This window comes from Plutella xylostella, chromosome 13 (assembly GCF_932276165.1).
Source record: "Plutella xylostella chromosome 13, ilPluXylo3.1, whole genome shotgun sequence".
Taxonomy (NCBI): Eukaryota; Metazoa; Arthropoda; class Insecta; order Lepidoptera; family Plutellidae; genus Plutella; species Plutella xylostella.
Window position 1 is genome coordinate 8,712,938 of NC_063993.1, and position 24,510 is coordinate 8,737,447.

The following is a 24,510-nucleotide window of genomic DNA, read 5'->3' on the forward strand; positions in this document are numbered from 1 at the left end:
TTCAACTTTCGTTATCGTTGCTATTGGTTACGTTGTTTAATCAATTTTCTATGAACGCAGCCTTAACGTCTCAGTCTGTTCTGTGGGCGCCGTCGTAGCTTTTTTATAAGGATTTCGCGCCTTAATTTGACAATTTTGACACTTGCTAAACTTGCTTTGCTTGTTTTCTTTGGTTTCAGTCTTGATTTGAGAAAGTTTTACATGCATAAATCTACAGAAAACCTACGCAGCCCTTAATATTAGCATAAAAAATGGAAACCAATGGCCATGGAAAAGAACACGACGAGTACCAGTACTTAAAGCTTGTCGAACAAGTCATTAAATCAGGTAACCGTTACGCTATACATAAACAAAAACATGAGTGTTATTTTTGTACTTTACTTGAATTAACCATCAATTGAATTTCTTTCAGGGGATAAACGAGTAGACCGCACAGGTGTGGGCACCTTGTCTACATTTGGTGCTATGCAGCGATACTCCCTAAAAGACAACACACTGCCACTTCTGACCACCAAACGCGTCTTCACTCGAGGCGTTATAGAAGAGTTGTTATGGATGATATCAGGTTCCACAGATGCTAAGGCTTTGGCTGCTAAAGGTGTACATATCTGGGATGCTAATGGTTCTAGAGAGTTTCTAGACAACCTAGGATTTACTGATAGAAAGGAAGGTAGGTTAATTTTTTGTAACAGTTGTGGTAATGCTAGTATGTCCCATCACCATGCTTCTACTTATGTGGAGGTGAGATATCAAGAGATGTTTTTACACTCAGCTGTTTGTGATGTGATATCAAATTGAGTTGTTTTATACAACAACAAAACCTCATGATAAACTTTACCTACTTCTCATACTTGCAGGTGATCTTGGGCCAGTTTATGGTTTCCAGTGGAGACATAGTGGTGCAAAGTATGTGGACGCCACCACTGATTACACAGGGCAAGGCATAGATCAGCTTCAAAATGTTATTGATACTTTGAAGTAAGTTTTTTACTCATTTTTTTAGTCATGATATGGCTTCAATAAAATTATTGCTTTTCTAAATAATATAATGGCATGAGTATTAAATTTCATCTACACTTTCTGTTTCAAGGAAAAACCCAGCTGATCGCAGAATGTTAATGTGTGCATGGAACCCATCAGATCTTGGACAAATGGCATTGCCACCATGTCATTGCCTTGCGCAGTTCCACGTGGCCAGTGGCAAGCTCTCCTGTCTACTGTACCAGCGGAGTGCAGACATGGGCCTGGGTGTGCCATTCAACATAGCCAGCTACGCTCTGCTCACCCATATGATAGCACATATTACTGGACTTGAGGTAAGAACTAAGAATTGGATACCATCTATACTTACAAACATAAATGTCTCCATACTTACTTATCTGTACCTGCTGTCTATAATAATATTTATTTATCTTCTTTCTAGGCAGGTGAGTTTGTTCATACAACGGGTGATACTCATGTGTACCTAAATCACATTGAGCCTCTTAAGAAACAGCTAGAGAGAGAGCCAAGACCGTTCCCTACCCTGGAGTTTGCTAGAAAAATAGACTCCATTGATGACTTCAAATATGAAGATTTTATAATCAAAGGATACAACCCTCATCCTAAAATTGATATGGAAATGGCTGTATAGTTATAGTTTTTAAAAAGGGGAGAGCAACCAGTGCCCATTCACCACTGTAACCAAAAAGATCTATTGTGACTCCCCTGTTTTTGTGCTGAGTTTAAGATTTGTAATAAAAACTGAATTCAGTATTACAACCTTTATTGATGTTCGTAAATATATACAGTATAAAATTATAGACCCTTTGATTTAAACTTCCCCAAAATATGCAACAGTGACTCAGTGATGAGATGTATGATGATCATTCATGGACCTTCAAATTTACAACATAATATCTATTATGAAGTGTACCTATTATGGAATGAGATGCTAACGTAATAGTGTTGAATATCTGTGTACTAATACAAGGGTACAACTAACATAATTAACTTATGTATATTGTAAAACTGATAATCATAATATTTTTAAGTAACATAGTGATGTTGACGACGTTGTAAATTGCTAACAATTAATTAACAAATCTATAATTGTCTTGTCTCTTAAAACTATTTTAACATGTAAAAAGGTCAGTATTACATTTTATTTGTACATTCAAGTTCATCACTCTTTATTCTAGCACTCTTTACTATCTTCTACATGGTGGTCCATTAATATGTACACACTTTAACACTATAATTTTTACATATGAAACTTCATTACATTATACTACTCTCTGATTTTTAATTGAAAAGAATTCTGACATTTTATAAGTGATGCTACTAAAAAAGTTCTTTACCGAAAAAATGAAAAATTGCGATCCATTTCTGGGCAATAATTTTTTCTTAATATTTTTATACAAAAAGATAAATCTAAATATTTACTTGCTCAAGTAAACTAATACAAAAATAACAAATATTTCAATATAATAGCTGTTCCCGCGAGCTTCGCTTCGCCTTAATAAGTTTTCCCATGGGAATTCCGCGATAAAAAGTAACATATGTGTTAATCCAGGGTGTCAGCTAACTTCATTCCAAATTTCATTAAAATCGGTTCAGCCGTTTTGACGTGAAGAAATAACAAACATACACACATACATACATACATACATACACATATACACTTACAAACTTTCGCATTTATAATATGAAGTAGGATCACGACTCACGACCCATGTATCGAATTAATTTTAATTGCTTTATTTTATTCTTTAGCATGGCATCACTTCCTACTAAATTCAGGGATAATAAACCTTTTTAATCAATTTCAAAAAAAGATTGTCTATTCGGTAAGTACATATAATATGTTCGGTATGTAAGTAAGATTATTGGAACTGCACCATACGAGTATTGACATATGACAATATACAAGTATTCGGGCTAATAAACAAATATTCAAAATTTTATAAATGTTTATGTACCTATGTACGTTTATATGCTTGTTGGTATGTATGTTTGTCCACGCATATCTCCGAAACGATTGATCCGATTGTCACTATTCCTTTTTTTCCTTTTGAGGTACGGAACCCTTATAAGATCACACTTTGTTGTCACCACCTTTTTTCTCGGAAACGGGTAAAGATATCAAGCTGATATTTCGTATAGATGTACATAATTATGATGAAATTAAAAGGAAAACTACCTCAGGTAATTAAGTATACTTGTACGGAACACTCACTGCGCGAGTCCAACTGGCTCAGTCGGGTAAGCGCCCGCTTCTCAAGCAAGAGATGCGGGTTCGAATCTCGGCGCTGACATGTAGGTAACAATGAGTTCTTTGAATTTAAGTACAATGTATACCATCGCCCACCACCATACATTAATGTCAGCGATGCTGATGATGAAGATACTGATGATGATGATGATAATAGTGATGATTAGGTAGAGATTTTAATAAACAAATCCATCATCATCCATCCATCGTCATACCTATAGCAGTTCACTGCTGGACGTATTCCCTCCCAAAGCACGCCACTGGATTGGACAGACTCTGCAGCTGGGTAGAAACAACTTCCAATCAGAGGTCAATAGAAGAATACAATTGGGCTGGGCAGCATTTGGCAAACTTCGTCAAGTCTTCTCGTCGCCCATACCACAAAGTCTCAAGACGAAAGTCTTTGATCAGTGTGTCCTACCGGTTATGACCTATGGGGCTAAAACGTGGACACTTACTGTGGGACTGGTTCACAAACTGAAGGTCACTCAGCGAGCTATGGAAAGAGCTATGCTTGGAGCTATGCTTGAAAGATCGCATCCGGAACGAAGTAATCTGACAGAGAACTAAAGTCACCGACATAGCTCACCGAGTTAGTAAGCTTAAGTGGCAATGGGCTGGTCACATCTGTCGAAGAACCGATGACCGATGGGGTAAACGTGTTCTGCTGTCTTACTCCCAGCGATGAGTCGCTGACACAATTTCACCTGTATCGCTAATTTGGTACCACCACCGCACATTTTAGACGCACAGTTTGCTGTGACGACACGCAAGCCAGTCAGTGCACACAATACAATTTTATAGAGCGACATCTCTTTTTTTACCTCTATTCAAATACGAACGCAACATCGCCCTGACATCGGCGCGGCTACCGTTTCAAAAATAATTACTAGTTGTTTTTAGATATATTTTCTACGACAGCGATAATTATATAAGATAATTGAGATTATCTTTAATTGTATTTTTCACTGTTTGTAATATATTTAGGTAGGTACGGTAATTATTTCTCACCGTAGGTAAATCCCCTTTTAATTTGGAGCGCCGCACTTAATAAAATGGATACAGGGACTAAAAAAAATATATTATAGTCTCAGATGTCCAGACTCGTATTGAAAAAGTGCCCAGCCCAAAAAGGTTTGTGATCTCTGATTTGTCTAAAATTGATAACTGTCAGAATTCCGTAAGATTACTAATAACAGTGTAGTTGCATATGCATTAGATAGGTACAATAGAACATACCTACATTTTAATTTTGTACATGAGTGCAAACATATTATTGGACCTGAGAGCATTACTTTATTTAAACAATATTCTGGGGATAACAGGTAATAGAGGCACTAAGCATTACTTTTCTTTACCAATAATGTTATCAGAATGTGTATTGAGCATTTTACTACATAAAGGTAGCTCTGTCGTCTTGTGCTCATAAGGTACACATTAATAACCAAATGTAATATAACCAATTTTCAGTTCTTATCAATAATCATCCATCTTAAAACCATGATTCTTATATTTTATGTCAGTTCCTGATTAAACACAATATTTAAAAATAATAAGTTATATTAAGGATAGTTTGAGCACAAACATAAATCTGGATTTGTCAACACATCTGGTCATCAGGAGACGGCATCTGAAAAAGTATAACAATTACATTTCAATGTACCGACTTAATGAAAGTAATTAAAATACTGTTAGACTTTATTACTTCATTAACAAAATGCACAACTTGTTAATCGTTAATGATTCAAATTCTAATGTAATATCGTAAAAATATAAAAATTTCTGATGGATGTAATAATTTTTTTACATTCTTTTCTCTGTTCGAAAAAGGAGCTCTTATTGTCTTTGGAGAAGAATGGAAGCAAGAAACTGCTGAGCCATCTTTTCAAAATAGGACTTAAAACTCCTTTTAATATAATGTGGATATGACCAGAGCCAACAACCTATCCACAAACCACAACTGATTACTACTTACATTCTATTTTCTAGTAAAATCAGGTTACAAACCTGGTTAACTGGACCCTGACTTGGACCTACAGTGTCCTCCAACCGACTGCTAGGAACAGGCAAGGCAGCTAGTTGTTGGACCAACGCCATCGTTGTTTCAGACTCAACTGTGACTTCCACCCATAATGTATCTGTAATGGAAAACATGAGTTTGAATTTAACATTCTTTACTTGCTGTATCTACCATAAAGATGTATTGGATAAACAGAACATAATAATTAATATAAATAATAATAACTAGGCCTGTAGACCTTAAATAACTATATTGTTGCCTTGCTTTGACAGTAAATGAACTAAAAGAGACACCTAGATTAAATTTAGTCGAGATTAGATTAAAGTTTCTTTCTGCAACTCTGCAATAAACTCAGCACTTGACAATATCAATGAATGCCTTGGCTTTTTATTACTACATTAGAAAACAGACTATACCTCCTATTTGCTCTCCTTTTTCATTGACAAGATGGAAGAACCCCCTGTGTTTGCCCGGGTTGATAGGTGCCACCAGTTTCAATGTGATGGTGGTAGAGTGGCCGGACGGGAGCGGTGGCACGTACACCGGGGTTGCCCCGAGCTGCTCACCCCCTGCCTGGACCAGCCTGCAGCTTCCCGGCCATTGATCCGCCCCCGTGTTGGCAATGCTCCATGTCTGCTCAAAACTATGACAATATTTTCCAGATTTAGTATAGAGGTGTATAATTTTTTGTAGGTCATAGGCCATATATTTCAATATAACATTTTAATTATTACAAGCTCTATTTTATTGTATGTTTCTTATTAATTATGTAGTTAGGTCGATATTTGGACAAAATAGTTTTCAATTATGTAAATGGGTCCACTGCTAAATTATTCATTCTCTTTATAATGCTACTTTTTTAATCTTACCAAGTGCCTGGCCCAACAGCTGTCTCTTGGCTCTGAGCTGCTTTGAGTGCCATGGATGGCAGCTTAGGTGGCAATGTGTAATCCAGGTATGAACAGATAGCTGCCTGTAAGTTCCTGTAAAATATGATTTTTACATTAAAATCTGTCTTTATAATTACATTAAATGTTGTACTCTCCGTGGCAGTATTGCTATACTCACCAGTTGCTCATGTCCAAGAAGAAGGTAGCAGTGTTATAGGTCAGGCTGGCACCTAATAGTCTTTGCATTTGACCTATAAGTTCTTCTCTATCTGATGTATTCATACAGCTGAATTGCAAAAGTAGGTTTTGATCGATTTCCCCAACACTGGTTGGGTTAGGGCAAGACGTACCATCAACATCCATTGTGTTTTGTTAAGATAGATCGTGAATCACAAAGTAATAATATATTTCACCACTTTGAAGGTTCTTGACATGGCCTTTGTTTACGTTCGACCATTCGTCAGCTGACAGTTCCAGATCAAGATCGCTGATGGTGCGCTAAAACCATTTATGTTTAACGAAGTATTACGTCTTACTATAAATATCAATTAAGTAAATATTAGATTAAATCTCTCGGTGATACAAAAAATATTTTTATCACATCACAGTCGTCGTAGAAAAAAGATCAATCAAAGAGAAAGAAGAGAATATTAATATTTTTGTCTTTTGTCATCACAGATAAGAAAAACTTAGTCGAAATACAGATTAACTTAGTGATGTGAATAATTTATCTTAATCGATAATAGCTTTTCCGTATACTACTCATATTTCCCAGGCTGTACCTGCATTCAAGGAACACTGTATGGCGCCGACACACTAGTGGACGTGGCAGTCAGCCGCGAGTTGAAGGTATCTAGATAAGGAATGTACGGTGGCCTGCGCCTGCGCCTAAAAGTATACAGGCGGAGTTTTAAAATAGCGATCCTGATGATGAAGGGACCAGCTACAGTGAAACTATAAAGTCCTGAAATTAATGTTTGAGGAACTAAAATTTTCAGGAGCCTGGCACCATTAGAAAAGAAACATAAAAGTCATAACAATTGTTTATGTCAATAGGCGGTTGGCTGTTTTTTTGAATTTTCTTATTAATTATAAGGATAATCTAGATAAAAGCAACAATTTACGCTTGGTTGCAATTAGGAAGATGAAGAAAAATATTCGTAGTCAAGCTAGTGAAGTTATTTATCGAGTTTTAATACAATGTTTAGCGGAACATCAAGCTCGACACATTTTGTCGAATTTGGAGGATGTTTACGCTCGTACAGCGTCTATGACGGGTATGTAGCATTGTACAAATTGTAATAACTCATTTTTTATTAGTACCAACGCTTCATTTATCGATAAACCTTGGTTTAGAGCCCAAGTCGAACATTGTTTACATACCACTGATTGTAGGTTTCATCTGGTTTCAGTTGAGTCAAACCTTAACATTTTGATACTTGAAGATATATTTTTTGTTTACTTACTAAATTCACATTGTGTGAATTTGGGGGGCATTGTGTAACTCAAAAAGATTTTTTTATTTTATTTTATAGTTATATCGGACCAGCGTGCCAAAGAGGGCAAAATATGGAATATTTCTAACTCCTGGAAGAAACAGAACTGGCCGTCCAAAAAGAGAAATTGATGTCTTTACTATGTGTGCCCTTCGTCAACAGATCCAGTTTTTTTATACAGTTGTAATAACGTTATCTAAATAAATATTTATTGGTTTCACTATTAGCCTTCATATTAACACCTTCTATCTTGTATAAGAGCTTTTTTGTGGATGATTAGTTGTTTTTAAAATACATAAATAGGTAGGAAGTTAACAGGCAAAATTTCAAGTATCAAAGTCAGTTATGTTTCACTATATAGGGTTGCTACATGAAAGATAGCAGTGCCCTCATTTAATTTCAGGACTTTATAGTTTCACTGTACATCTGTTATAAATCCGGGGACGTGTTGTGTGTGATGTGTGTAGCAGTGGTGTTCATGTGGATGTGCTTGAGCAGCATGTGAGCTTGAGATCGCTATTTTAAAAACTCCGCCTGTATGCTTTTAGGCGCAGGCTACCGTACACTACGCTGTTGAAACTATCGGACGTAAGCCGCGGACGTAACCTTGGACTGACCTTCAGCTTTCAGAACTGTCCCAAAAGACCGTGCACACTATCAGTCAAGGCTGACAGCCGCGTCCGCTAGTGTGTCGGCGAATTTATTCTGTTCTGAAGAGAAATTTGACAGATAGGAATCACAGATTAGAGATAGGATTTTGAAAAGGAATTTGAAAACTACTATATGAGCTACTATATTACCTACTCTGTGTTGAAAACTTCTAGGGATGTCGAAAGTGCAAAAAAATATCGATATTTCGATATATCGATATTTTCTTTTATATCGTTACTGAAATCGATATATCGAATAAAAAATATCGATATATCGATATATCGGTAGCTTAATAGGAATAAATCCTTACGAAATCAAATTCCTTTATTATTAAAAAATACTATTTTCACTTTGTGCCAGTGTCGTGTATTAACATGTGTGATGACCCCTTTACACTCTCGCTCGGTACACGGTTGCGAGCTAGCATCGCCGCATTGCGTTGTGACGCAAACAAAAGGGTATTGTTAATGAAAAATATATCGATTTTGATATGTTTTCGATACTTAATTATTTATATCGATACATCGATATATCGGTTTACAATATATCGTCGGAAAATATCGATAGATTTATAAAAATATATCGATATATCGATACATCGATATTTTTTCGACATCCCTAAAAACTTCAACTTTGTTGGAAGGAAGCAAGCATGTACCTTACTAATTTTATTTTCATAAATTGATTGAGTCCATTGATAGATTATCTACACGGAATGAAACAATGTTAAGTCCGGCCAAGTTAAGAAATGCGTGTCCATATGAAAATTGTTCTTCAGCGTTTGATAGACCACACAAACTAACCTTACATCTTCTCACTCATGCTAATGTTGTAAGTATCCCAACTCCATTTATTTTCTCCACCCATGTACGTATTCCTTTTACCTGCAGCTGTAAGATTACTATCGTAAGAATTCTATGTTGAAAACAGGTGAAACCTAAACATGGGTTAACATTTTGCGTCCCGAAGTCGTGATCGTATAGATAGATTTCTATTGCGTCTGATTTCGAGGGGTCAAGTGGTTAAGTTTAGTCGTTGCATAATTTATGATCTGCACTGTTCTGAAATAACGGTACAAACATTGGATGAGAATTTTCAATCAGACAACCTATGATATTTCGTAAAATTTTATGTTGCAGAAACCATTTGATTGTCCTGAAGAAAATTGTTCCAAGTCATACACAAGTAGATCTCATTTAGATAGACACATTAATACAGCACATCGCAATGTTGGGGATAATATGATTTATAGGTATGTAAGTTTTTAATAAGTACCTAAGTATTGTCTTCTTATTAACTGATTTGTGTACATATCTAATGCAATAGGGGCCTGTTTTACAATGTCTGGATATTTTCTACAGGCTACATTGTCTATTATTGTGAAACAGGCCCTAAGTGCTGTACTTAAACATAGGCTGTACTACCACAAAAAACTTTAAACATTGTTTAGCATGTGTTTATAACTAAATTTGATATATTTTGTAGGCGTTTGACAGTGCTAAACATCTGTTAAATAATGTCTTAAGTTTTTGTGGTAAGGCCCAGGTTGTTTTATTTGTATGATAACTTATACAAAATTATTATGTTCAGATTAAAATTATTCTAACTTTTTACACAGCTGCCCAACCTGCCAGAAAACATTTTCAAATCGTCAGAATTTGAAAAAACATATTAAAGTTATACATGATCCAGATAGATCCACTTTTTCTTGTGCCCATTGCAATGAAAAGTTTAACAAGAAACATCAGCTGAATTCACACATGTTCAAACATACAGGAGTGAAGTCATTTAGGTAAGACTGGGACTAGTAATTTACTTTAAATCATTTTTTATCCATAAAAAACTACCTATACTAATCTAATACATTTGCAATACTTGCTTGCAACAAAATAAAATTTGTCACAAAACATATACAAACATTACTTTATAAAAATATGTTACTGTACTGTACACCCAATGAATTGGTTATTAAAATGCAAAATTTCTGTACAGCTGTGACCTATGTGAAAAATATTTCGTAACTCCCCTAGAAAAAAGAAAACACATGAGATGTCATAAAACTTACAGTTGTCAAGATTGCTTCCTGGTGTTCGACCATTGGTCCACGTACCAGAAACACAAAAAGAGTGAACATGCAGCCAAAGGTATACTCTTTTTTTATTATTTGTGTACTTGAACATCAAAAATTATTAATTATTAAAATACACATAACACACAGCATCTTTTTGAATCTCTCAATCTTACTGACCCAACCATTTCAAAAAATACCTTAGGAATAGTCATGATTTAAATTCTAACACCGTGGGTATACAATGTTTTTTCATGGAAAAGTATTGAATAGTGTGTTTTGTAAATTAAAATAATTTAGATATCCTCAGATATTTAATATTGTTTTTTTTTCACCATGATTGTTACTAAACTTGTGAATCTACATAGAATATGTATATTTAAATATGCCATATTTTTCAGAGTACATATGTGATATTTGCAATAGAAAGTTCAAGAAGCGAGGCCACATACTACATCATATGAAGGTCCACTACAGGACACCAACAATACTTACTGTATTTACGTGTCCCATTGAGGGGTGCTCTAGGTAATGTTATAACAAAAATTACCATGTACCTCTATAATACTTTGTATACTAGGATTATGTCCCTAGATTTTAAATTGAATTTGTGGTAAAGCTTTATATTCCATTTTCAGGGAATACACTCGAAAAAGCAACATGACCCAACACATTAAAATTTTTCATGATAAAATCAAGCATGATTGTCACATTTGCGGTGCTCAACTTTCTACAAAGGTATGTGGTCTATTCCTATTTATTTAATGTTGTGAGGAAAATATGTATATGCTAATAAAATATTATATTTGTTTCAGTCTAAACTGAACAGTCACATAAAGCTTCACGAAGGATCCAAATGTAGCTTACCTCCTAAAAGAAAAACAAAAGCAACGGGAAGAAAAGAGAGAAAAGACAAAGGCACACTGAAGAAAATAGTGACTGCACTAAGAGTAGCTGGAATGACACAAGAGCATTTTGAAGATAGTGGAATTTTAGAGACCTCTCTCGTTGAGGGTAGTTCCTTGGAAACGGCATTACAATCACAGACATCCACATCAAATATAGAAGTGCAGGCCACTTGATTTGCATGCCGCCAGCGATTACGACCGGCGGCACGCGCGACTTGAAAAATGTAATAGAATCTGTTCTGAAGCTGTTGTGATGAGAGTGGTGCGGGCAACGTATTTTTTGTATGAATCCCGCGCTCAACTCTCGCTGGAGTCGTGCATGGCCATATACTAGGTAAAAAGATGGATAAAAATAGTTTAGCCCTTCAGCAATCTGTAGTACGGTAGTTTCAGTTTTATTGTGCTATTTACATACAGTACAAGTGCTTAGTGCTTAAATTGAACTTATACTTTCTGCTAGATAGAACCGAAACTTTGTGTAAAACGCTAATTAAATCATTTAGTTAGCATAATGGTATCATGTACAAGTACAAACTTTCGAAAACTTATTGCATAGTTAAAAAAAGTATTCCGAAATTTCAACTTGGGATTTGCTTGGGATAAAGAAAATAAAATGTCATTTATATGCGATACAAATATTTTTATTTTCCTTCTATTATTACATTGATAAATACTTCTTTCTTGTCTTTATATTTTTCACAAAAGCGCATTGATGTCATAATCGTTTTACCTGCTGGTTGTTTTAGCAATAGAAAACCAATTCATGTACAAAATTTTACTGTACCTAAATACCTACTTTTATTTATATAACTTAATTTTCAGCATTTATTTTGAAACATCAAGGCACAATTGTTTTTTTTTATAATTTATACCATTAGTATGGGTACCGAAAACTTTACTGTGAGATCAAAATTGTCAGACAACTCGACATTCTGAACACATTTAGATCCACGACTTTAGTTGGACCAAAGTTAAATAAAGTGGAGTGAATCTTTTTTGCAAAATTTATATAATTTTGAGTACTAAACAACACTACGTTAACGCCACAGAAAGATAAACACATTAATAAAACTGAATTGTATAAGATTTATGTTATGTTCATTATAAAGAAAATAAAGCTATAAATACGGTAACCTGGTTCTAATTTCTAAATCAAAAAGCTAAATTATTAATTTTACCAGGATCCGTAATAGTACTTTGTAAATTAATATTTAATCACTGTAGAGAACCCGCAACCAGGTATAATAATAGAAATAAGAGAAAATATGATTAATTACAACACTTTCAACATAACCTACTACATAATGACATTTTCATAAAATAGAACACTGTACAAAAACAAAAATTATTTCTTGTAATTAAATTCTAAACATCACATTTCAAGAGTTAAAAAGTACAAACAAAAATCTGCGACATTTTTTATTCAATCAGTCCTTTTTTGTTTTGAAAAATCTGAATCAGTGCAAAAACAACCTAATAACAATTAGCAGTGATGCCATAATAAAGCGATCAATCTTCGATTCGACGTTTTTTCTTTTTCATATTCATCTGTTTTTCCAATCTCATGTCTTCCAGATCCTCCAGTATTCCTGAAATACAATCAACGAGTTATTTATGGCGGTTATAATCCTAGCGATAAAAAGTATTTAAACTGTATTTCTATCACCACACCACATTTTACATCTTAAAAGCCCCTTATCAGCTGTTTAGTTTTTGGATAGTAACTAAATAGTAAAAACAGTAGGGACCAGGGTTTGTCACCGTAGTGAAAGGTTTAACCAAATCTAGTCAGACAGAGAGATAAAAAATGGATAACCCACTTGAGAAGGCTCCCTTCGTACAAGCCTTCAAGTATAAAATACATGATCGCAACAGATGACCTGTCGCAAGTCACTACTGGTTTGCATAGAATTTTCCTTCAGAAACTGAGGTCCAAACCTCAGAATATTGTCCTCGCTTCCTGGCTCAACCAAACACATAAAACTATACTTACCAATTTTTTTGCTAACATATTCTTCATGCATTTGCCGACTAAAACTGGACTCCATGGTAGGGTCATCATCATCATCAATATTCCGATATCTGGAAAAAATAGTTAACTTATAATTTTATAGGAAACGCAAATGTTATTCGAAATTACGCGGAGTGTCCGTTGGGGGCCTATCATAAACAACGGTAATTTATTTGGCACCGGTTAATAGCCTACATACTACATATTATGATGGTCTGGTCATGGTCAACCATAGAAGCAGACATTGCATACAAAAATATTCCATTCCATACAACACAAGAGGCTTACTTAGATTTGTCGTAACCAAATATTTCCTTGATGTGCTTGGAATAGTCTTCCTCGGCGTCGCCGTCATCGATGAAATCGTCCATTTCCGAATCGTATTCAGAATCGGAATCCACCACGCGGCCTGTAAGTAAATAATTATTTTAGTAAACTTCATTTAGTATTGATATCAAAAAAATAGGTATTTTACAAGCATAATTATTAAAAAAAAAATATGCGTTATAAGAACTAATTAACTTAAATTATATCAAAGAGACCTCCTCTCATCGTACCTGACTCAAAGGTACCCATAATGCTGGCTGTATTACCTCTCTGAATGGTCAGGGAGACTCTTTGAGCCAGATACGATCCCGATTCCCTCAAGCATATTAATAAAAAAAATACGTATAATAAAATAAGACTTATGCACATCCACCCAAAATATGGCTAAGTAAGCATCTGACAGTTATAGTAGTAGTAGATAAATAATTTAGCAGACATTAAACTTACGTTTCATCATCATTTGCTTCCTCTTGATTTCTTCAGGAGTCATTTTCCGTTTGACATCGCCAGTCCCGTTTGGCCGTTTCGGCCCACCGCTTGGGCCATTCTTCAACGAACTGACATGCTTGTCAAAATCAAATGTACTAGCGATTTTAGGTTTGCTTGGAGGCTGACCTTTAGCACTACTTGGCAGTGGTTTTCTGTCATCAGGCCGAGCTTTAGCTTTGCTTTGCTCCATCATTTTCTTGCCATTTTCCGGCCTATTTCCATTCGATCTTTGATCTTTCATAGGATATTTATCCTTTGGCACTGGTTTACCCTGTGAACTATGTCCGTTTACACTACTTCTACTTGGTAGTGTGTTCTTTCGCTCATTAGAATTTTTATCTATTCTATAAGTGTTCTGGCTTTTAAGATCTATGTTCTTTTTTAATTCTTGATCTTTACTACCTACTCTTTTATCTACTGGTTTGTCTGGATTCTTGCTATTAGATTCAAGTTTTAACTTTGACTTCACTAACCTGTCTCTGTCTTTGTTCAATCGTTCTATGTCTCGTTCAATTCTTTCCCTCTCTGCTTTCAATTTGTCTAGCTTATCCCTGTCTGTCCTCTCCCTTTCTGTCCTTTCTTTATCCCTTTCTGCTCTCTCCTTATCAGATCTGGCTCTCTCCCTCTCTTTTTGCAACCTTTCGATTCTCTCTTTTTCATAAGCAATTTTATCTTTATCTGTTCTACTACTGGAATTACTGGAAGACTTGGGACTATCGTTTCTGTTATTGGAGTTTTTGTCACTTAGTTTAGGAATTCTGCCAAATCCACTTCCTGGGGTACCTTCAGGTTTTCTCTCCCTTTCTGTCGCCCTCGGCTCTTCTTTTGGCACTGAAAATATTAAATCAAATGTGATGGATGGAATATAAAATGACATATTTTCAAAAAAGTTAGCATTTTATACAGTACTTAACATATTGTACTAAGAAGTCTTCTTCTTCTTCTTCTTGGCGTCCTATGACCCCCCCATGGGGCAAAGGGCAGACACAAAGACTAAGGAGTAGAAGGATACATTTATAGCACATATCAATGGAAGAAATAATATAGCATTCACCTTTTCGCCCACTCTTTTCAGCATCCAATCTCTCCTGTCTTCTCATACGGCGTGCCATTTCCTCTTCATATTCCCGTTTCTGTTTCTTGGTCATAAGCCTTTCTGGCTCTGGCTCTGATGACTTCTTAGGGATAGGAGCGATTCCTAACACCGGCTCAGCCTTTTTTTGTTCAGCGAGTTTCAACAACTGGTTGAAGTCCATGGGAGGTGGTGCAGGTCTCCTGATTTTTGGCTTCTCATCTTTTTTTTTCTCTTGTGGTGGTGGAGATGGATCTTTTTCTACAAGACAAAAATAGTAAGATTTATATTGCTAGTGAATTTGCTACTATTTTATCAATAGAAATTATTAGTTAACAAGTAAATAGTGCCCCATGGCTGTCATTTTGGTCTAGTTATGTTGCCCATCAGGTAATACATATAACTACAATATTCATACAGAACATAACATACCTTCAACTAATTCTCCTTTATCATTTCTTCTCCTTCTCTTGTGAGGCACCGGGTCGTCTTCATGCTGCAGTGCTTGCTTCACTCTCTCTCTGGTCCCGTCAAGGTCTTTTTTGCTTTTACTGCCTGAAAATTTAGATGTTTTACATATGAATAAAGTTAGTGACAATACTGACAATGACATAGTCAGATCAAAAAAATGTCCTGTAAGAAGGGGCTGTAAGACACAAAATATGGCATGTAATGAAATGTACACTCATCAATTGAGATAAGTACTGGATTTTATAATTCACCTCCACTGTAAAAGTTTGATTCAAAGAGTCACAGGTGGAAGATAAATTAATATATATTTTTAAATTATTTATACATACATACAAGCCTTTGTAAATGTTTATTGTGGAGGATGGTACATATTTTTTGTAGTACATTTCAGAAGAGTCCAACCACCAAACCTGTTAGGAGCCTTATTAACACTTACTTGTAGTAGGAAATTTTGGCTCATCAGGTATTTTACTGTATTTCTCCATCATCTTGGCATATATGGCAGCGGCTTCTTGAGACTCATACCCGTAGTCGTCTTGATCTGGTTGCGAAGGCCCTTCCCTGGTGACAGCGGTGTGCTCATGGTCCACTGCATCCTCAAGGACTGACTTGTTGGCAGATCTGAACACCTTCAAAGATTTTTGAATCTTCCTCATCGCCTTCGGATCTCTCATAGCCAGTAATTCATCTCGTTTTTTTATAGCATCCAACTTCTTTTGCCGTTCTTCCTCCTCCTTTTTAGCCAAGAATTTCTGAATGTTGGCAGACAGCTTATCTCTTGGCTTTGATTCCTTTTTCGGCGGGTCAAACCTAGCCTTGTAGTATAAGTTTTCCTAAAACCATTAAAGAGATGTTAGTACAAAAGGGTCACACACAAATATGTTATGGCCTGATAAAATAGTAAAATAAAATATGTACTAGTACATCTGATTGAATGGAAACAATATAATCAATTTAAACATACTACAGGTTTTTAGAAATAATTATTATCTTCGTAATGTAAATAAAATGTCTTCAAACCAAATGAGAAGGTTGGGGACTCACAGATGATTTTTGTTGTTGATTTCTTTGGGCGGCCAACAGGGTCTCCCGGAACTCCATTTCTATTGATTTTGTATCCACAGCAAGTATAATTTATCAAAAATGGGTGATCATTACTGCTTTTTCTCAAATTATTCACTACTTTTATAAAAATACGTGTCAATGTTCACCACGAAACGCAATCCCACCATTTTCTGGAAAGGTACTGAAAACTAGTGATGGGATAAATCACAAACGTCATTTTAGGTCAGTCACTCTGTCACCACCATGCCGCTGCCGCAAACACAATCGAGATATTATATTTAGTAGGCTTGTCAAAGATCACGATTGATATTTATTTATTAAAACGGAAATGAAAACGAGTATTAAACTGATGTTATTAATATTTTTACATTATCAAACCAAAGGTAAAAATCATCTACCTACTTTTATTTGCCACACTGTACGATTTGCTCACAGTACTAGACTCCTTATTATAAGGGTTGACTGTTATCTGTGTGTCGAAAATGACAGAACAAGGTAAACAATCTGTAGAATCTTGTTTGTCTATGGTTAAATATTTCGCTTTGATACTAAAATGGCGGATGTCTCAAGAAATGAACGAAAAATTAAACTCTCTAAAAATGGAAAAGTTGTGAAAAAAAGAGCGCGAAATCCAGAAGGCAAGTTTTAAATCAACTATTTTATATTTCTTTTGTACATTTTAAACTTTCCTCTTTTATTCAGTATGTAAATGCGTCCGTATAGCATTCCCGACTTTGTTGAGTATTTGACTCTTATTACATTTTTGTTATGTGCAAACTATAAGTTTGAAAATATTTTTATAACTTACAGCGACATAGTAAATAAAATCTAATGCTTAAATTTATCTCTAACATCTTTACATTGTGCTAACTCCACACTTTACTATAGGTAATAGGTAGGTATACAATCTCACAGTCCAACCCCCTAAGTTATAAATAAATAACAATAAATTTTCTTTCAGAATGGCACAAACAAAAGCAGAAACGCCTAAGAATAGCAGGTTTAGAGTACATAAATGCAAATGGAAAGGTGGTTCCCCAGAAACAACCTGGACCCGACTGTAATTGCAGAAGAAAATGTTTTGAAAGAGTTCCTGAAGACATAAGACTCAAAACATTTCAAGGATTTTATTCTATGAAAAGTCATGATGAACAAAATGCATATTTATTTGGCCTAATGAGACAAGTAGATGTAAAGAGAAAAAGAGTGAAGTCTAGCAGTCGTCGCACTTGCACCTTTGAATATTTTGTTAGAGTAAAGGGAAGAGAAACTCAAATCTGTCAAACAGCATTCAAGAATATTCATGCAATCACTGAAAGAAAAGTAAGAGTATTGTGTAAGAAAATGGATGATGGCATTATGTTTCCCAGTGACAACCGTGGCAAGAACAGTCACAAGAGATCTGGAGAAATTAGATTACCACCGGGAGTTTGTGACGAAATCAAGAATCACATCTATTCTATTGTTCACACTCATCGCCTCAAAGACTTCATAAGGCTTGATAAGATTGCTGGTCTTGAAATTAACATCTCCAAGATGTGGAAAGATTACATAAAAACCTATGATCCTGACAACATCACAGCAACAATGCCTAAATCTAAACGAAACATGGAAGTAGTGGTGGCCAATGAAGCAACAATTCAGCCTATGCCTCAACCACAAGAACCAAGCTATGCCCCTATCTACCAAGGGAATGGGCATCTTGTTAATATTGCTGAAAACTACTTCCAAAATCAATATCAGACAACATTAGCAACAACTGCCACACCTGGAAACTATTATCAAACACAAACTGGGCCCATACTACTGCAGTCAACCTCGGGAAGATCTGCTCAGCCCACCACAGCATACATTGTACTCCAAGCAAAAACTGAGCCACAACAAGGCATCACCATGGCTATGGCACCTATTGCTCAAGCACCAGAAATTATTGAAGAAGAAGAGTTTGAAATAAAAAAAGAGAAAAAGTCTAAAGTTAAAAAAGAGAGAAAAAGGGGTCCTACTGTAAAACAATGGAGATATGCCAATATTTTCCATGATGAGATAAATGGCGCGGCCCTGTGTGCTATTAAAACAAGGCTAGGAATGTATTATGCAGAAAGTGATGCTGCCAGGAAAAAGGCCAAACAAGTGAAGTCAGAAACAGTTCAGACACAGACACAAGTGCCTCCTCAGCAACAACAAATTACTCCAACTCACACAGTTACTATTTATACCTAACACTAGTTATAACTAATCAATCTAATCATGAATGACCCTATATAGAAACATAATTTTAATTATTGTCTTTAATAATTACAACCATGTAATGTAAATTCAGCTCTGGCTAAAGGAAGAGGGCCAAGGACAGAGCCTTGTGGAACTTCTTGCTAGAAGCCCCTGTCTGCTTGACCTGAGATCATAATTATTACATTATATATTCATCACATTTTATTTTTTAGCTCTCTGTGAGAGATAATTGAAATCAATCTTGTAATCTGAGACATATTCATGAACTTGTGTTCTTATTTAGTTTAGGTACATACACTTTATATTGAAATTAATTTAATGGTGATAATTATTGTAAGAGTTAGTTTTAGAAATTGAATGGATGATAGGGCTACATATACATTATATTCTCCCATCATTCATTAATATTTAAGTAATTATAATGAATCAGCATTTCATTTCAAATAAATAAAGTGCTTACAAAAATTAGTGTAGTTTCCTTTGTACTTACACACTTTACTACATAGTGCTATAACTACACAACGGATTTTGACAAGGTTTATAAGTACCTTTTATCCCGGAATTCCCACGGGAAAAGCTAGTATATAATAATGTTCTTAATCTTAGCCGATGGTATTTTACTATTTTTACGGGAGTCGACTATGTGCCTACTCCTAAGGTATGTGAACACTAACTACATAGGAGAGCAGAGCACCCTTCGATAGTTTTATAGATGATATAGCTGGGGTGGCTCGACAGGGCTGCTTTACCTACCCGTCTGTTGGATGGATTTTACGTTTGACATCCGTTGATACCATTATTTCCTGGTTGTTGAAATGTGAGCTTGCACCACTGAGAGACAAATAACTAACCCCGACGCTGTACCCACTACTACCCACTAGTATTTTTCAGTTCGCCCTACTGTGCTAACTCTTCCTAAGTCTGTTTTTACTTTCCAAATGGTAAGAATAAAATAAAATGAGATGTAAGATTTTATAGATTTTTATTGTAAACTTAAATTACGCGGATAGCACGCACACACCGCCAACGTCCTTGATCTTCTTCTCAGCTGTTTTTGAGAAGAACTTGGCTTTGACAATGACGGGCTGCTTGGGGAGCTTGCCTTTTCCCAACAGCTTGTAGTAACCCTGGAAGTAATAATAGCTTAGATGAGTAATAAGTCCATTAGCTAACTTATTCTGTTGCTGGGAAATGGCACCAGTCAATACTTGGCTGGGTACCTATTTACTCAGCCTAAGTATGCTACTGGATACTATAGCATATGTATTGTCAGTCTTCCTCCAAAACAAATGCACTATGCTAACAGCTAGCTCTCGTAAGTATATTCAACAGCTGATCTTTCCATCTTTGTTATTTCAATTCAAGCCATGTAGTTCAGCTTATTCTCTCTCTCTCTCTCTCTCAGCCTTCCGTAGTCCACTGTTGGACATAGGCCTCTCCTAACGATCGCCACCCCAAACGGTCACCCGCCATCTGCATCCAGCGGCTTCCCGCTACCTTCCGCAGATCATCAGACCAACGGGTTGGGGGGCGACCGACACGCCGTTTGCCGACACGGGGTCTCCACTCCAGAACCTTTCTACTCCAGCGGTCGTCGGCTCTGCGGGCTACGTGGCCAGCCCATTGCCACTTCAGCGTGCTAATCCTTTTGGCTATGTCGGTAACTTTAGTTCTCCTGCGGATTTCTTCATTACGAATCCTATCTCGCAGGGACACGCCTAACATAGCCCTTTCCATAGCACGCTGAGCAACTCTGAGCTTGTGGATAAGCCCTTTGGTGAAGCACCACGTCTCGGCTCCGTTCAGCTTATTATGGGTACCTAATTTTGATGTTTTATTCAACCTATACTTTAGAAACTATGCTCATGAACGTTTACTGATGTCCATAATGTTAGTTAGTTGTTACCCTATTGTCATGTGATACATACACATAATCATAGTATGTATAAGGATAATTTACATACACTACACTATCCTAGCCGTAGACAGTGAATAGGACGTAACTGTGGATAGAATATGTGAATAAATTCAATCAATTTCAAAAGATTGTCATTGGAGTATTTTAGGACCTTTGAAATATTGGAAGACCTTAACCAATAAAATTTAAAAAAATTTAGGTGTAAACTAGAAGATTTAATAGTTCAATGGATAATATACATAGTAGAATAAGTCAAGCTTTAACAATATAACAGGTAAATGATCATTTGAATCTATTTACTAATGTTTCTATAGATCTTGTACTACCACCATTGCACATTAGCAATCAACAATCCAGCATAAGTGGTAGTATTTTATACAGATAATATGGTATCTGTAGCTTGTACTAACTTTAACTTGTGATAACAGAGATTGTTTTAATGGTAAATAAACATGAGTTTTGTTTTAAATTCATGATGATTTAACATGTCTGTGTATCTGTCTTTGGCAGTGTAGGTCCAAAATGGCTGAACTGATTTTCAAATCGTTTTTTTTTTTCATAGGGAGCCATATTTTAGCTTTACCATTCAAGAGTTATGTGACTTATCATGTGGAATCTCGGTTTTTTCTAACATTGATTAGGTTAGGTTATTTGGTAAATAAATAGTTACTTACAGCCTTAACAATGTTGATGACTGGCACCTTGCCGTCGGTGGCGTTGGCGTACCGCAGGCGGGACTGCTCGGAGACGAGGGTCCACAGCTTGTCGAGGTTCAGGACGGGGCAGAACTCCTTGTTCTTCCTCAAGTGGAAATTCCTCATACCCAGCTGGAATTAAAATTGCAACTGATGTCAGTAAATGATAGAGAACTAGAAAAAATAAGAGAATATTGATGAAGTGGAGAAATAGAAAAACGAGTAGGAATATGGTAAGATCCAAATGACTAAAACTTATATTTCAAGTATAATAGTGTAAGATAATTTAGGTAATAAGATTTAAAAATATCTGGATTGAGTAAGATACTAACCGTACAAGTACTTTGAAAGCGTAAAAACATAAAATATCTCTTACCTTGCCGAAGTAACCGGGGTGGTATTTGTCCATGTTAATTCTGTGGTGGTGCTCCCCACCGGCGTTACCGCGACCTCCAGGATGCTTACGGTGCTTACCTTATTAAGAATAAAGAAGATTATAAGTAAATAAAGGCCAAAGTAACCTCCGATATAACTTTGAGGTTAGAAAATATTGGTAACAAAAACATCAACACTTTAAGTGATAACTGGCCAGACCTTTGCTGGAATCACATCCTAACTTACCGATACGTCCATGACCGTGGCTCACGTGTCCTCGGAGCTTCCTGGTCTTCTTCTTTGAGGTGGCCTGCAGAACGAATAGTGAACAATTATGTTAGGTCGAAAAAATCACAAGAAATCTGAAAAATCGTCTTCTTGTCACAAAGTTATCCACTCAATTCACTCGGGACACAATTAAATTAACGATTTTATGGAATGATTGCACTGAATTTTAAAGATAAAACACAAAAATAAGCACCAACCATATTTCAGTCTTCGACTTCAAATTTACAAGAAGAAAAGAGATAGCAAATAAAAAAAAACAAACGTCAAACGGTAGTTTTTTTTTTATTGGAATGATGGCACAGATTAATTTTTTATTATGCCACATTAGAGCAAGTGCAGGCTGGTTGTCATTAATTTGTAATACGACTGAACGTTGAAACGGGGGATTGTTAGTTTCATTTATACGCACGCCGCAGTATTTGGTGTCTGCCAAATACTGCAGATTTAGTGCAGAGCAGGGCAGGATAGTGTCAGTGTAGCAGACAGACAGAACCACTCGATGACACTGCGCTATTTGGTATACAGTCTGGCAAGCTAGTGTAGAAACGCAACTATTACCTCAATGATTTCAAAAGTAAGGATACGCCCTTCTGAACATTTTACTCAAATGACTCAAACCCATGGAAGTAATAATACAACAGGAATGCGCACTCACCAAAATGATGCAAACAAAAATAGACCTAACGAATTCACCTTAAGATTTATATTTGAAGTGAAAGAGGCCGCGAGCCGATAGAGAGGGTTATCACAGAGCCCTTCCTCTCTTTCTAACAATTGCCAGGATTTAGTTGTGTAAACTTTAGTAGATTTTGTACGAAGAGAGCTATGCAAAAAAAAATTTAAATTAACGCATAGACTACTGTATATCATATCATTTTCAAAAACAAATTTATAATAAATCATTATAAACATGTAATTTTAATGAAATATTTGGTATTTGTATGAATAATAATTTCATAAAAAATATTGGTAGTTTTTCTAAATACTTTAGACAAGACCGAAGTTGTCAAGATGACGAATGACGTTTATATACTGTTGTGAGAGACGTTATGGTTAGGGTGACCATTCATTCGTACTTTTGAAGCTCTTTCCATTAATTAGGACCTGTTTCATTCAACTTTTTGTTTTATTTTATACCTAAGTATCATTAGGTATTATTGTGGCTGTTATCTTATAAGGCTGGTAAAGAGTTATGAGCTGTTGATTTTTTTGGTGATAGATATGAGTATTATTTATAAGATAATTTATCAAGCTTAAAACCGGCGGAAGCACTTAGGTTGAGATATTTTTTTTTAAATCTTATGATTTTCATCAACTAGACCAGTGTTTTTCAACCTGTGGGTCGCGACCCCCTGGGGGGTCGCGAAGCTTCTGTAGGGGGGTCGCCAGAGATCGAAATAACTGGGTATTACAGTGAAAAAAAAACCATAAAGACAATTAATTTAATATAATATATATTTCTTGATATTGTATATAATTATGATAGATCAGCGATAATTTATAGGCATTTTACTCAATCCTTGCGAGCATAGATTTTTATAGCAAACTACTACTAAATCTGGCCAAAATCTGTAGTTTTCTCGAGAAATCTTTTATTGTTGATACCTACAATTAGCTCGAGTCTACTCTTACTTTATCTTGCCTTCCACAGTAAATTATTAAATTAGAGAAGGTTTTTTGATTGATTCAGGTCATGTTTGCTTTCAATGAATGCAGAAAATAATATTAACTTTAATAAAATACTACTCTGTGTAAAAAGTATCGGGACTGGATCAATAAAACAAAAAATGATTGTTATTCATCCAAATTTATTTAATCACCTTCAAAGTATGCTCCTTCAGAAACGATACACAATACGCCAACGAATTATCCAATCATCACAACATTTTTTTAAACGCTGTTTCCAGAGTTGTATTTAGTACTCGCGGCGATTTTTCCTTTTTGTCTTCCATCGATTGTTAGTCAAAGTCATGTTGACTGTTTTCTTTGACTATCGTGGTGTTATGCACTCGGAATTCTTGCCAGAAAGTCAAACGGTAGGAAAAGAATATTATTTGCGGGTTATGTGGAATTTAATACAGCAAATTGGACAAAGAAGGCCAGATGTGTGGAAAAAAAAACTAGAAAGATTTTCACCGCGATTTTCGAGTTTTTAAATTCTGATTTCATTTTCCGACTTAGATATACCATGATGCACATGGACATGTAGGTTTCGGCTTAGTATACCCTTATTGCAACATCCTGTATTTAACATAACTAATAAGATACTTTGACTATATTTAGG

General features: G+C 35.6%; 6 protein-coding genes across 7 annotated transcripts; 3 read left to right on the forward strand and 3 right to left on the reverse strand.

The window, feature by feature from the left end:
- Positions 1–162: 162 nt before the first annotated feature.
- Positions 163–1,800, forward strand: LOC105387191 (thymidylate synthase). The gene is made up of 5 exons (XM_011557882.3): positions 163–327; positions 413–670; positions 858–978; positions 1,091–1,316; positions 1,424–1,800. The coding sequence occupies exons 1-5, from the start codon at positions 252–254 to the stop codon at positions 1,631–1,633; spliced, it is 891 nt and encodes a 296-aa protein (XP_011556184.3). The 5' UTR covers positions 163–251; the 3' UTR covers positions 1,634–1,800.
- Positions 1,801–4,638: 2,838 nt separating this feature from the next.
- On the reverse strand, positions 4,639–6,821 carry LOC105387192 (protein ILRUN). The gene is made up of 5 exons (XM_038112257.2): positions 6,342–6,821; positions 6,143–6,256; positions 5,690–5,916; positions 5,261–5,391; positions 4,639–4,883 (listed from the first exon to the last, which is right to left on the reverse strand). The coding sequence occupies exons 1-5, from the start codon at positions 6,524–6,526 to the stop codon at positions 4,854–4,856; spliced, it is 687 nt and encodes a 228-aa protein (XP_037968185.1). The 5' UTR covers positions 6,527–6,821; the 3' UTR covers positions 4,639–4,853.
- A 2,162-nt stretch (positions 6,822–8,983) lies between these two features.
- Positions 8,984–12,782, forward strand: LOC105387193 (gastrula zinc finger protein XlCGF8.2DB). Of its 2 annotated transcripts, none has more exons than XM_011557884.3 (7): positions 8,984–9,141; positions 9,450–9,562; positions 9,929–10,102; positions 10,303–10,454; positions 10,780–10,906; positions 11,017–11,116; positions 11,194–12,782. In XM_011557884.3, the coding sequence occupies exons 1-7, from the start codon at positions 9,034–9,036 to the stop codon at positions 11,458–11,460; spliced, it is 1,041 nt and encodes a 346-aa protein (XP_011556186.3). In that variant the 5' UTR covers positions 8,984–9,033; the 3' UTR covers positions 11,461–12,782. The 2 variants fall into 2 exon arrangements, with proteins under 2 accessions (XP_011556186.3, XP_011556187.3); XM_011557885.3 differs by having other exon boundaries at positions 10,378–10,454.
- LOC105387195 (protein SPT2 homolog) lies at positions 11,910–16,919 on the reverse strand. Its single transcript, XM_038112258.2, has 8 exons — positions 16,701–16,919; positions 16,093–16,489; positions 15,618–15,740; positions 15,168–15,446; positions 14,072–14,944; positions 13,586–13,706; positions 13,280–13,368; positions 11,910–12,875 (listed from the first exon to the last, which is right to left on the reverse strand). The coding sequence occupies exons 1-8, from the start codon at positions 16,755–16,757 to the stop codon at positions 12,796–12,798; spliced, it is 2,019 nt and encodes a 672-aa protein (XP_037968186.2). The 5' UTR covers positions 16,758–16,919; the 3' UTR covers positions 11,910–12,795.
- Positions 16,920–17,238: 319 nt separating this feature from the next.
- LOC105387196 lies at positions 17,239–19,428 on the forward strand. Its single transcript, XM_011557888.3, has 2 exons — positions 17,239–17,359; positions 17,683–19,428. The coding sequence occupies exons 1-2, from the start codon at positions 17,275–17,277 to the stop codon at positions 18,939–18,941; spliced, it is 1,344 nt and encodes a 447-aa protein (XP_011556190.1). The 5' UTR covers positions 17,239–17,274; the 3' UTR covers positions 18,942–19,428.
- A 487-nt stretch (positions 19,429–19,915) lies between these two features.
- LOC105387197 (60S ribosomal protein L27a-like) lies at positions 19,916–22,442 on the reverse strand. Its single transcript, NM_001305529.1, is given in 5 exon segments — positions 19,916–20,077; positions 21,543–21,695; positions 21,940–22,037; positions 22,185–22,248; positions 22,424–22,442. Coding segments are annotated over 5 exon segments (447 nt in total). The 5' UTR covers positions 22,427–22,442; the 3' UTR covers positions 19,916–19,948.
- Positions 22,443–24,510: the final 2,068 nt, after the last annotated feature.